Source organism: the organism of the source record quoted next, unplaced genomic scaffold, assembly GCF_019419815.1.
Source record: "Pyrus x bretschneideri cultivar Hongxiangsu unplaced genomic scaffold, Pyrus_bretschneideri_v1 Contig38, whole genome shotgun sequence".
Lineage (NCBI taxonomy): Eukaryota > Viridiplantae > Streptophyta > Magnoliopsida > Rosales > Rosaceae > Pyrus > Pyrus x bretschneideri.
The window spans coordinates 1,765,935-1,780,150 of NW_025999701.1; the positions used below are offsets into that span (position 1 = coordinate 1,765,935).

The window sequence follows — 14,216 nt, forward strand, 5'->3', positions numbered from 1 at the left end:
CAATCAACGAAGGGCAAGGTTAGCCTTCCCTAAAAATTCAACGACAGGACCCTAAAATCCCACTCTCAACACAGGAAAACTACAAGTCTTGGGGCTTTCAAGGCATTGTAAAAACAGATTGTAAAATTTGCTATTATATTATCACACTTCTACGGCTTTAGATTGTGAAATATATTGCAAAAATATACCAACTATTTATATGATCAAATATAACAAATCAAGAGCACGTTTGTTACACCTCCTTAGGAGGGATTGGCTTGGACTACCTTAAGTAGGACTATAATCCTACGTTTGGTCGGTTGTGGGACTAAAATCGACTACGAGTCCCTGCGCACTTCGCTAAAGCTCTCAGCCTAATCCCACGCTTTTGCTTGGTATTAGCAAGGACTAGAAGAAGGAAACCAGGCCGACATCCAATCCCCACTTACGCTTGCTAAACACCCCCCCCCTCCCCCAATCCCTCCACGCTCCGCCTTCTTCTGTGGAGCTGTCACCATGGCCAGGGTGTCGGTGGTGATCCACCTTCATCTTTTGTGCGACCAAGATTCGGTGTCATCGAGGGAGGACGACGACGAGCTCGAAGAAGAAGAGATCGTCGACGAACCAAAAGGAATAGCGCTGCAATCGCACACTCTAGCATTCTTGGACCTTCTGGAGTTCTGGGTTAATTTTGTTTGGTTGGTAGGAAAACTTGTATGGATTTGGCGTTGCAGTGTGGAGCTCTGGATTTAATTTTGATGTTAATTTCTTTCATTTCCTTTTTTTTTTTTTTTGGTTTGATTTTGAGTTCTGGGTTAATTTTGTTAGGGCCTCAAAGTCTCTTTCTTGAAGGAATATACAGTGTGTGGTCTTTGTCATAACCGGCATGCTTTGCTCATCTCCATTTTCTAGTGTTTTACACTGCCCATCATCATTTCCAGTTCTGGGTTTAGTTTTGATGTTAAATTTCTTTAATTTTTTTTTTTGGTTTTAATTTTGTTTGTTTCGGTTTAATTTTGTTTATTTTGGGTTTAATTCTGGAGTTCTAGACCTTTTGATATCATATCGATTGCAATCCTAAAAATTGCAAACGATGAATTTGGCTCAATGTGGCGTTGCATTTCTTTCTTAATGTTCTCTTATTAACAAAAAAAAATTGGGTCAATATTTTAGTCCGACACTTAGTCCGGCACTACACTAAACACTTCACTATTTTTATCCTATTTAGTCTAAGCCAAGTCGGTCTAGCTTAGTCTCTGAAGCTAGTCCAGTTTGAGATAGTCCGGTACAATAAACGCACCCCAAATGTATAATCACTATTAGACTTATGAAAATTAAATTAGGAATAAGAATATCTAGCCTGTGAACTAAAGAGAGGCACGATGTCACTGGTCTAAAGCCGTAGGCGCCTCCCTACGTGCAGGTTATGGCGGTGCCTACAACTCCCATCATAGGATGTCTGATCCATTATGCACGCTAACGACATACAGAATTGCCAAGTAGTGATCGATTGCCCAAGAATTATAAAGTAGAGATATGAGAGCTGAGGGAGACAGAAAAGTTTTTTAGCGTATCGATTGTCCAAGAATTATAAAGTAGAGATGTGAAAGCTGAGGGAGACAGAAAAGTTTTTTAGCGTATACTATTTTCTGCCTGAGGTTTCTTATTTAAATAACTTCTTATACCATTTCAGAAAAGGATTATGACTCTTCAAATAAAACACAACTCTTAAACATTAAAAATAAATAAAATAATAATAATAATAAGTTTTGAATCTTTAAAATAAAATATAATTAAAATAACCAACACTTGTATGCAGAACTTGATGTCGAAGGGGTAGGGTGCTCGGAATGCTTAATAGCATATGAAAGAGTTATCATTCAGTCAGCTGAAGTGATAAGTGGTGTGAAGTTAAGCGTTTATGGTTTTCTGCGTACAAACAACCAATGAACCAAACAATTGAATGAGTAAGTCCTCTATTTTTTCAGCTTCCAGTGCAAGCAATCGAATAGATCCTGTAGCGCCTTCACAATATGCGATACCTAATGATTCAGTTGCTGAATCAACTAGTGCAGCACCTGCAGCTGGTGGTGAGAAAGTAAGCAGTGAAATGCCTCGAACGGATTTTTCTAAGACGAGGAGCAATGAGTAGCAGCAGCTCCCGAACATACTGGGAAAGTATCCACTCATATTTTGTGTCATATATGTCGTAGATGTTGAATGAATGCATGAATTTGTGATCAGTTCACGCAACAAGTCATTACATTTTACAATAAATTATTCAGACACAGAAAAAACTAACATGCTTGTTCGCTCGAATAGGTAGACCCTACCATTGTACGTAGACCACACATGTATTAGAGAGCGTGTCAGTTAGTGTCCATAATAGCAGGGCAGCACCCTAGCTATATTTTATATTTATAATGATCTTTTTATCTTTGAATCTGTGAGTTCTTGACCTAATCCAAGATCAAGCTCAAGGGTTATTCTTTTGTTTGAGAAGACAATAACCCGAAGTAATATCATCGTAATAACGCATGTCTAACCCGAAGTAATATCATCGTAATAACGCATGTCTTATCATACCAATGAAAGCGGTAGAGGTGAGTCAAATTGCTCAAATTTTGTACAGTATTTGATTTCTAGTACCAGTCCTTGACCATCTATCTCTTGCTAATTAAATCAGCTAGGTAGTTAAATCAAGATTAATATATGTCTGTGTGAATGATACAGGCCCATTTTCCAGCAATAGTTGAAATACAAAGGCTCTTCATCGCGATGCGGGATACGACAGGACAAGAGTGGAGATTCACCTAAATGGCAGGACCAACATTTATTTGTTAGACTCAAGGGTGACATGCTTTTAAATCAGTGGCAGGCTGGTGATAAAGGTAATTCATGCCTGCAAATCTCTCCCTCTCGCTTTTTCTGTTTCTTGTCAGTTTCATTGAGCTAGACTGGTGTATATCTTTTATCGTTTCAGTGATATTTCATCGAATTGTTTCGAAAGGAAAGCTTCAATCGGAACAATAAAGGCTTCATCTGATCTACCAGCTCTAGTTTAAGGTACTGATGCTGCGATATGACTTTCGATTGAATAAATATTTGAAATGTGGAACACAAAACTGGATCGTAAAAGCAACATTTTTCGTTGCCCTACTTGTTACATAAAATCTTGTACGATGAACATGCTACAAAGTATTTATAGCTTAAGATCTGGGACTAGCTCTGTAGCCTATGAAGGATATTAGAACTAATTAAAATGTTTTACTGCTTGCTCTTTTATAAATTCATACCGCATTCCTGGAAGCATGAAGAATCCAGGAAAAGATTCATGCTGGACTAAGGCACAAAAATTCTTGCAATTATATTATATGATTAAGAGTTAATATTCTCCACCATACCATAAATCAAGCTTTATCATCCATAATTTATTCCAGATTTATTGGCTAACTAGCAACATGTGATATATTTTCTTCTAATAGGAACAATCTGCGCCGGATAAGAAACAAGTCTGAAGAAAGAACAGGAAATACCTTTTCTTTTCGATCGAGTACTTCATTTGCCATTTAATATTACGGTGTATTTATTTTTATTTATAAGTGAGGGATCTTAAATTTTAATATCGGGAATAATGAGTTTGCAACTAATTTATTTCTCCACCCTTTATTGTGTAAATACATCGTCAAATAAAAAAAAGTTATTTCACCATCTTCAATCTTGATTCTATTTTGGAGATATTGTACTCATGTTCGAAAACAACTACACAGAGTGGCAAATTAGTACCAAAATTTTCTTCTAGTCAACTTGTGGTCATAGACTGGAGAATAAATAGATATAAATTTAATATTTATTCTTAATCTTTGACGTCAAATTCAAAGAGTAAGTGATCATAAGAATGGCACTACAAGAAATACATGACCACTCACCAAGCTATCAAAATAACAGAGTCCAAAACTAAAGCCCTTCCTCCCCTCTAAAATATCACATGGTATGCAAATTTCTATTATAAATACTAATATATGCCCACACACAAAGTGTGTATAAAAGTTTTAATTTTGTTTTTTTATTGGAGTAGAGAGAAAGAGAGTGAGACAGAGTGGCGATGGTGAGGAGAGCGGTTTCTTTTTTATTTTTATTTTTTTATATATTTAAATTAGAGATGTTAAAATCACCTGTATATGAGGTTTAAAGAAAAAACAGTAAAGTTTTATTTTGGAAAATTACGTTACTAGCTTTAACTTTTTTATTGTGATATAAAATTAAATAGTATTTTTACTCTTTTTTTATTGGCAACGAGGATATTATTAATATGTAGTTTAAATAACTTTTTTTTTCTGACGAAAGAAAAGGGTATTATAGCTTTTTATGCTTTCAACATACACTTACACACAATTTTTTTTATTTTTTTTTTATATTTTCTGATTCTTTCGGAATCTGATTATAAATGAATTTGAATTTGGATTAAGCCTCATCCAATTTAAAACGATCAGTTTACAAGTCTACTAGATCAAGGCAAAACTTCAACAATCAAGACTCGAAAACATCCCACCAGTTACTTTCATTACCAAAATGTGTTGTAATTTGTAACTAGCAAATGGGCACACACAAAGTGTGTGAGAAAATTTTTCATTTTTGTTTTTGAAATAGAAGGAGAGAGGAAGAGGGTCATAGAGAATGTGGGAGTGGGAAGTTTTTTTTTATTTTTTTAATTAGAGATATGTTAGGATTACATATATGTAAGGTTTTGAAAAAATTAAAAAAACCAAAATTTGGTTGTCTGAAATTACATTTCTGCCCCATATTTCTTATTCTTGTTCTGTTTTCATTAGAGGGTTAAACTGGTAATTTCATAAGATTTTGGTGAGTTTTTTTATTAATTAGTAGAGATGAGGAAACTGATACAAGGATTACAAAAAAGAGTTGAATCTTAAATCTAGTATAAATATGGCTGACCAGAATCTTGATCAGCAACTTTGCAGAATGAGTTCTCAAGGTTTTGCTTTCATACTTCCTAACCTTCTCAACAGCCTTCTCTGTTTTAGATGTAGCTCTTACAGAAAGAAACAGAAAACATAGGAAAACATGTTGAGAAAAATCTCACATTGATGAGAATGTTGAGAATTGTGAAGTTTCTGAGGTTGGGCTACTCCTCGTATAATCAATTGAAGTTATAGTGGAATCCCAACTTCTTTATGATATCAAAGTAGGTTGTTCTCGTGTGATGACGTCAAATGGTCACACTCGCTTTACGTCACCTTGTTATGTTATTCACGTATAAGGCTTGAAAATTAATTCAACAAATATGACGGAGCTTGCTGAGATGAAACCAGAAAAAGGCAAATCACAAAAACATTTACCGAGTCAATTAAACGGACACCTCAGAGATCGCAGAACGAATTCATACGGAAGAACACCCTCCCTCAATCTCTTCCCATGCTTTGAACCCTATTCTTGCACCTTTGACATGATCAGTCACAGAGCCATATCTCAGCTGACCTCCAAAAACATAGAAAAGTTTTAAAACAGATACGTTTCAGCCACAAAGCATGGTGGAGAAGTAACCAGGCTAGCTCGCACGTCAAAAATACTTCATATTGGGAGTAGCAAATATACCATCTTTTGAAGAACTTGGGAGTAGGAAACAATCATAAGTTGACTATCAAATTGGTGATCATGCAGTATGCCACTCAACACCGTCCCTCACAAAACCATTGGAGGCATCTGATCCAACTAAGGAGCAATCCCCCGTTGAGGATAGAACAAAATATTCAATGTCGAACAAGCCTTATTTATCTTTAATATTTAAAGTCGAAAAGTATACAAGTTAATCTTATATTTTGCGTTTGTTATCTCTCTCTTCTTTATATTTCGTCTATCTTTTTGTTGTTCTACTATGTAGTTGTACACACACAAAAAGGTCAAATTTAGTTATTTCTGGTCTATGTAGTTTAATTCATGTTTCACTTTAGTCATTTTTGTTTCAGTTGTGCTAGTTTTGACCATAAGTTTTTCGTCTATTTACGTATGATAGCCATACTAGCAAATTTAGTTATTTCTGGTCTATGTAGTTTAATTCATGTTTCACTTTAGTCATTTTTGTTTCAGTTGTGCTAGTTTTGACCATAAGTTTTTCGTCTATTTACGTATGATAGCCATACTAGCAAATTTTGGACCAAAACTGTGAAATTGATTGCTGTTTAGGGACACAAAGCATCGATGTATGAGAAGCCGAATCTCCATGATGAGTACGTGTGTCTTGTATGTTAGCGTATAAATGGGTCCTAGAGTCACCATCTTCAAATTAGGGAAGAACAAGATGGTCAACAGACTAAAAACATAAACATAAATTGAGATGATTTTAAAAATGTACAAATTGAGAAAATTAAAACTTCGCAGCTTGTTTTGAATCATATTATAAGTTTGAAAGGTGTAAAATGTATGAATTGTTTGATAACCATTTCGTTTTCAAAAATATAACTTTTAGTTTTCATGTTTTTGAATAGTAGTTATGGGTGACAACTGAAAACAAAAAACGATATTGTTATTACATTTTTACACCCAGAGGGCCACAACAAGTGAATATCGCCCGGTGCTTATAACTGCCACTTCCCTCGTATACGCAAATAAAAGAAAACCGAAGAGACGCACTTAGCATTTCGCCAACCACCAAAATTGTGCCACAAGAAATCTCTTCTTCTCTTCACATCCACCTTCTTCTTCGTCGATCACTCCTGCCACTTCTTTCATATAATGCAAGTATCTCCGCCAACTTAGTAGTTAACAACATGGACAAGTTCTCACAGTTACCCGAACCTCTCCTTCTGATCATCATCGCCAACTTGCCCTTCAAAGAAGCCGCAAGAAACTCCATTCTCTCCAAGCTATGGCGTCGCCTTGGGCGTTCGACCCAAATCGTCGAGTTCAACGAGCGTTTCTTTGTGAATACTGACGCAGCACCGGCGGACAGAGCGATTCAGAGACTAACTTTCATTGATTTTGTGCGCCATTGGATTGACAACAGCCCAAAAACGCCTGTGGGTAAGGTTGCTCTCACATTTTCTGAAACTGAAAATTTCCAACAATTCGTGCTGGATTGCATTCAATTTTGTGTGAAGCATGTTGTCAAACAGTTGGCGCTCGATTTTTCTGACCCCGCATGGGATGAACTCGGGTATGATTACCACGAGTCCTATTTTGATTTGCCTTTGGATGTGTATAATCACCGAGTTCTTGAGTCCCTAGCTCTGTTTTCTTGCAATTTTGATGCGGATTTGGTTGGGAATTTTCATCTGCTGAAGCACATTTCATTGGGTTGGATTGCTCTGCCAGTTTCCCTTCAAGAAACTCTGTTAGCACAAAGTAGATTGCTTGAGAGTCTGAGTCTGAAGAAATGTTGGGGGATGAACTCCCTTGACGTTCGTGGAAATGACTTAAAGCTAAAAACTTTGGTGGTTGATAGGTGCAGCATTCATTACCCGCATTCCTTTTATCTTGAAGCACCAAAGTTGAATTATTTGAAGTTTGTTGGTGGGGATGTGCCGGCATTGACTACAGGCGAGGGTAGCGAATTCAATTTCTTTGAAGAGTTGGACCTCGACTTGAGCCCTGTGATAGATTTTCATGGCTCTGCTAGTCCCAATTCTATTCTAGATATACTTCCTCGTAGCCTTGTGATAGATTTTCATAGCTTTGCTAGTCCCAATTCCATTCTCGATATACTTCCCCCTTCAAGGAAGTTGACAGTCTGCTCTTACATTCTTCGGGTACACATTTCTCTCTTCAACGTTTCATTGTTTGCACTAGTAATGTGGTTGGATTAGATATTGTTGAACTTGAGAGGCACTGACAAAACTTACGGATTCATAACATTATAGGGCTACATGCATGATCACAGGATTAAGGAATATAGTTGGATTTGTGTCCGAGAATTTGAGCAAAACAACCTTTTTATAGATGACAAATGAGGCGATCTGCGAAGTAAGAATGTCTCGAGGATAACACCATTCCTTGCTTAAACCATGACTCAGAACATCTCCTAAAAGCCCCAAATTTAAATTTAGTAAAACAGGACTGAGAACTTAGCTCCAACCAGTACTCAAACTCTACTGAAATCAGCTGGGATTTACTTAAGCGTTTCCCAAATCAAGTTTGGTGCTTCTATGTAAGATTGTTATCAACCTACTTCGCTGTAAATATTAACCACATTTAAAGAATTCCCTATTAACTGAGTTGGAAACTATACAATACCCTCTTATATGAACCGTCACGTTAGTTGGTGCGTTCTACCTCTTTCAAACCTTGTTATTTAAGATTTATGTGTTATTTGTTTGCAGGCTATAATCAATCATACGGAACAGGAACCAATTATTCCGAGTCCTCATTTGACAGTGACAGATTTGACACTGAAAACGACAATGCATCACCATGAACAACTCGGCATCAAGTTTTTCTTGAATTGTTGTCCTCATCTGGAGACTCTTACAATCAAACGATGCCCTGAGGAAATTTATGAGGTACTCATAGTTAACCATGCTGTATCATATTTATGGGATTTGATAATTGATTAATTAATGTTAATACTGTTTTTGTGATCTCTCTTGGTACGTTATGGCATATGATATCTAATTAATTAATGTTTAATACTATTTTTGCGACATCTCTTGGTCAGTATTACGTTACTCCTGTACTGAAGCCTCAAGAGATGTGGAAGGGAACTGTAGAAGTTTACGAGTGCATAACCCGAACACTGAGAATGGTTGAAGTAAAAGATTATATGGGGTCACAACATGAACTTGACCTGCTCAGCTATCTTCTCACACATGGCCGGATCGTGGAATAGCTTACTGTCGTTACATCAAGTGATGAGGAAGTTAATGGTGGAAACCCCGAAGAATTCAGACTCAAGGCTCGAGAGTTCTTGCATCAAGTCGAAGAAGCCTCACAAAATCTGGAAATAACAGTTCTGTAAGTAAGTAACCGATTAAATCTGCTGCATGTGTTTGCTTCCGGCAAAACAATTGGCTTTCATATGCATACAGTTGAAGATGGAATGTTCAGTCTGAGTCGAGTCTAGCTGAAAGACTTTAAGCATCCGATGATATACTTTTAGTTTCATGTGCAGTTCAAAATTAGAATCATGGAAGTTGTCTAATTCAGAGACGAGTATAAGTCTGTAAGATGTGCAGTTGCTCTTTTGATTCAGAAGGAATGATACATACATGTGAATAGTTCTCTTCTCGTATCTTCGTTAGTGTAATCGTAGATTAGATCTAGTACTGATTTGAGTCCTAGATAAAAGGAGGAGACAAATAATTGCTTGAGTGTCTGAGTTCAAAGTTTGATTTCATATATTGAATTTGAATCATACATCGATCAGTCAACATTTATATACCTTAAAACAACTCAATTCAGAAAGTAATTACCAAACCTAGCTTTAGTCATTGAGAACTTAACCCAACCCTGCAAAACCTACTTTCAACAACGAAGTCCTAGAAGTAGATGACTATGTAGTACCTTGGTCAAAAGCTCGATTCAATCCAATTTTTCATGCATCAAAACTATGATTGGCTTGTTAGAATGAACTTCCATGTTTTTTACTCTTGCACCCAAGTTGCTTATATGGTTGTACCTAAGTTTGCATGCTCGTTTCAATATGTAAGAACAATTGAGAAATTCTCTTGCTAAAAAAAAACTTTAGTTAAAAAAACTTTAATTATTCCAATAACTAGACCTTGCTTAAAATAGGTCAAAAATTTGCTTGAAAAAAACTTTGTTCACCTTTATAGCCTTTGCAATTGCATAAGCCCTGGACTACAAAAATATATAATTATAAGGGGTTTTTGAACTTTAATTCTTTAAAAAGATTAAAATTTAATAAAAACCTCGTGTTAGATTGGATATCGCTCACTTGTATGGTTGTACCTAAGTTTGCATGCTCGTTTCAATATGTAAGAACAATTTAGAAATTGTCTTGCTAAAAAAAAAACTTCATTTAAAAAAACTTTAATTATTCCAATAACTAGACCTTGCTTAAAATAGGTCAAAAATTTACTTGAAAAAAACTTTGTTCACCTTAATAGCCTTTGCAATTGCATAAGCCCTGGACTACAAAAATATATAATTATAAGGGGTTTTTGAACTTTAATCCTTCAAAAAGATTAAAATTTAATAAAAACCTCGTGTTAGATTGGCTATCGCTCACTTGTATGGTTGTACCTAAGTTTGCATGCTCGTTTCAATATGTAAGAACAATTTAGAAATTCTCTTGCTAAAAAAAAACTTCAGTTAAAAAAACTTTAATTATTCCAATAACTAGACCTTGCTTAAAATAGGTCAAAAATTTGCTTGAAAAAGACTTTGTTCACCTTTATAGCCTTTGCAATTGCAAAAGCCCTGGACTACAAAAATATATAATTATAAGGGGTTTTGAACTTTAATCCTTCAAGAAGATTAAAATTTAATAAAAACCTCGTGTTAGATTGGATATCGCTCACTTGTATGGTTGTACCTAAGTTTGCATGCTCGTTTCAATATGTAAGAACAATTTAGAAATTCTCTAGCTAAAAAAAAAAAACTTCAATTAAAAAAACTTTAATTCTTCCAATAACTAGACCTTGCTTAAAATAGGTCAAAATTTTGCTTGAAAAAGACTTTGTTCACCTTTATAGCCTTTGCAATTGCAAAAGCCCTGGACTACAAAAATATATAATTATAAGGGATTTTTGAATTTTAATCCTTCAAGAAGATTAAAATTTAATAAAAACCTCGTGTTAGATTGGATATCGCTCATTTGTATGGTTGTACCTAAGTTTGCATGCTCGTTTCAATATGTAAGAACAATTTAGAAATTCTCTTGCTAAAAAAAAAAAACTTCAGTTAAAAAAACTTTAATTATTCCAATAACTAGACCTTGCTTAAAATAGGTCAAAAATTTGCTTGAAAAAAACTTTGTTCACCTTTATAGCCTTTGCAATTGCATAAGCCCTGGACTACAAAATTATATAATTATATGGGGTTTTTGAACTTTAATCCTTCAAGAAGATTAAAATTTAATAAAAACCTCGTGTTAGATTGGCTGTCGCTCACTTGTATGGTTGTACCTAAGTTTGCATGCTCGTTTCAATATGTAAGAACAATTTAGAAATTCTCTTGCTAAAACAAAACTTCAGTTAAAAGAACTTTAATTATTCCAATAACTAGACCTTGCTTAAAATAGGTCAAAAATTTGCTTGAAAAAAACTTTGTTCACCTTTATAGCCTTTGCAATTGCATAAGCCCTGGACTACAAAAATATATAATTATAAGGGGTTTTTGAACTTTAATCCTTCAAGAAGATTAAAATTTAATAAAAACCTCGTGTTAGATTGGATATCTCTCACTTGTATGGTTGTACCTAAGTTTGCATGCTCGTTTAAATATGTAAGAACAATTTAGAAATTCTCTTGCTAAAAAAAAACTTCAGTTAAAAAAACTTTAATTATTCCAATAACTAGACCTTGCTTAAAATAGGTCAAAAATTTGCTTGAAAAAGACTTTGTTCACCTTTATAGCCTTTGCAATTGCAAAAGCCCTGGACTACAAAAATATATAATTATAAGGGGTTTTTGAACTTTAATCCTTCAAGAAGATTAAAATTTAATAAAAACCTCGTGTTAGATTGGATATCGCTCACTTGTATGGTTGTACCTAAGTTTGCATGCTCGTTTCAATATGTAAGAACAATTTAGAAATTCTCTAGCTAAAAAAAAAAAACTTCAGTTAAAAAAACTTTAATTCTTCCAATAACTAGACCTTGCTTAAAATAGGTCAAAAATTTGCTTGAAAAAAACTTTGTTCACCTTCATAGCCTTTGCAATTGCATAAGCCCTAGACTACAAAAATATATAATTATAAGGGGTTTTTGAACTTTAATCCTTTAAGAAGATTAAAATTTAATAAAAACCTCGTGTTAGATTGGATATCGATTTTAGTCCCTTAATGTGTACTTAATTCAAATTTATATTATATTTTTATTTTAATAATTAATAGATATCTTATTTAATGTCATTACATTAAATTTTAAATTTATTATTGTACACATTTTAATTCATAAATTTTATTTAATTCCTCTAATTAATGTACCGAAGTGTCCGTACCTAAATTTATTGTAGTAAATTAGTGGCACATAATAAAATATGCAAAAATATAAGTGTACCGAAAATTCTGTACCTAACTATATGATACTAAACTAGTGTATCAAAATGTCAATATCTAAATATATTATACTAAACTAGTGTACCTAAATATCCGCACCTAAACATATTATACTAACCCGGTGTACCGAAATGTTTGTATCTAAATATATTGTAATGAATTAGCGGCACTTAAGAAAACATGCAAAAATAGAAATGTACCGAAAAATCTCTACCAAAATATTTTCTTATATAAGATACTCAGCATAATGAGAATTAAAATTTATAATATTTTCATAAAATTTAATTTATGAACACCATAAAATTATAAATAAAAAAAGAGAGTGAATACATATGCCGACATTTAATAGAGTTTAGGGACTAAAATCAATTTTTAATCTTGTATAATCCATGAAGCAAAGTTTATTCAACCATTGGGGCTTTAATGCAAAATATTGACGCGGAGAGAGAATCATGAGTTGGGCATCTGTCAAGCCTCGGAATTGACAAGACCCCCCCCCTTTTCGGATCTATTGATCCTAATCCATCAAATCACATCATCCGAGTCATTAAAATTTGATCAAACGGTTACAAATAAGGGTCTATTTTAAAAGTTATAATAACTTTAACCATTTGATAAAATTTCAATGGCCTAGATGATGTGACTTAATGGATTAGGACCAATGGATCCGGAGAGGATCCATATCCTTCGTTATTAGTTATTGTCCAAAACGTTCTTGTCACCTTTGAAAACCAAATTATCAGCTACCGTGATGGCCAAGGCAATGTCTTAGATTTTGGTTTCTTTCTTTGGCAGAATGGCAATTCTTTTTTTTTTTTTCTTTTTTTTTTTTTTTTTTGTTTTTTTGTGGTGAAATAAAGTTTTTTTTTTTCTTTCTTAGAAATAGATTGGAAATGTAGATTTCGTATGATCAAACATTGGAAAGAGACATCAGACCGAGATTTGGTTAGTACAACTCTGCCATTCAAAGCCATAAATTTTCATCGATGTGTTCTAGAATCTAAACCCTCAAAGTCAATTTCAAGCTTTAATAAAGCTTATAAAATTCGAAAATAGATAAATTATGATAAGCGTCCACATCTTTTATTTAGTAATAGGCCCACTCACAATAGAATATGTGGCTTATCCTAAACATGATATATTTCCTTCAAATTTATGGCCAATTTAGCATACAATGGATTTACATTTATATTTATTTTATCCAAGATTCCCTTTAAACTAAAAGCTCCCAACTTTTTACTGCATATTCAATATTAAAAATTATTGTAAAACTAACTATTTGGGAGAAGGTAAAGGAAGGGCCGGCAAGAGAAGAGAGAAAAGAGAGAGACTTGAGCAATTCTATATGTAAATTCCCATGCGGTCTAGTTCTTTTATTTATACTAAACATGATGTGTTTTACTTGCTCTACAAGTAGTACATGTTGTACAAGAAAATGATCTTCTAGTTCCTATAGGATTCTACTTCTAATTTACACAATCACACTAGTTTTGAAACACTATTTACAACACTCCCCTTGACTGTGTAGAACTTAAAAAGTAGTCGAATCAGGTTTTTATGATTAGGAGATCATGGTTGTTATCGTCAGTTCTCCTTTGCCACAGGAGAAGGGCTGCATATAATTAAGGAGATAGTCTTACTAAAAATTGGGTACAGTAAGCTCGGTGGGACAACCCATAGTTTAAGAAGAAACATGTGAGTTAATGCAATGTCGATACTTGACATCTCCAAGATGCATCAAGTAGTAGAAAACAAGCACAAAGATATGACTAGCCCCATGTGGTGTCTCATCAAAATCTGTCAAGTTAGCAAAAACTCATCGGAAAAAATGCTCGTGATCGTAGAGATAAAAAACATATATTAAGGTCAAATGAGTATGCTTCAGGATGCTCCCCTTGATTTCGACAAAATTCCCCCCTAAGAACTACAAGTGTTGTTAATAAGATAGTTATGTGTACCAATTCCTAAGCTTCTTGAAGGTTGACTTAGGCGGTGACTTTATGAAGAGGTCGGCAAGGTTGTCTTGGAATCAGATCTGCTTA

General features: G+C 34.3%; 1 protein-coding gene across 1 annotated transcript; it reads left to right on the plus strand.

Moving 5' to 3' along the window:
• The first annotated feature begins 6,366 nt into the window (after positions 1-6,366).
• Positions 6,367-9,158, plus strand: LOC103926700 (putative F-box/LRR-repeat protein At1g56400). The gene is made up of 3 exons (XM_048564036.1): positions 6,367-7,745; positions 8,316-8,495; positions 8,651-9,158. Exons 1-3 carry the CDS (start codon positions 6,768-6,770, stop codon positions 8,819-8,821), a joined length of 1,329 nt encoding a protein of 442 aa, XP_048419993.1. The 5' UTR covers positions 6,367-6,767; the 3' UTR covers positions 8,822-9,158.
• Positions 9,159-14,216: the final 5,058 nt, after the last annotated feature.

Bases quoted from the DNA above. Each gene is read 5' to 3' on its own strand.
- LOC103926700 (XM_048564036.1), top strand. From the start codon at position 6,768: ATGGACAAGTTCTCACAGTTACCCGAACCTCTCCTTCTGATCATCATC. The intron at 7,746-8,315 runs GTACACATTTCT...ATTTGTTTGCAG, and splicing joins TCTGCTCTTACATTCTTCGG to GCTATAATCAATCATACGGA. The intron at 8,496-8,650 runs GTACTCATAGTT...TCTCTTGGTCAG, and splicing joins GCCCTGAGGAAATTTATGAG to TATTACGTTACTCCTGTACT.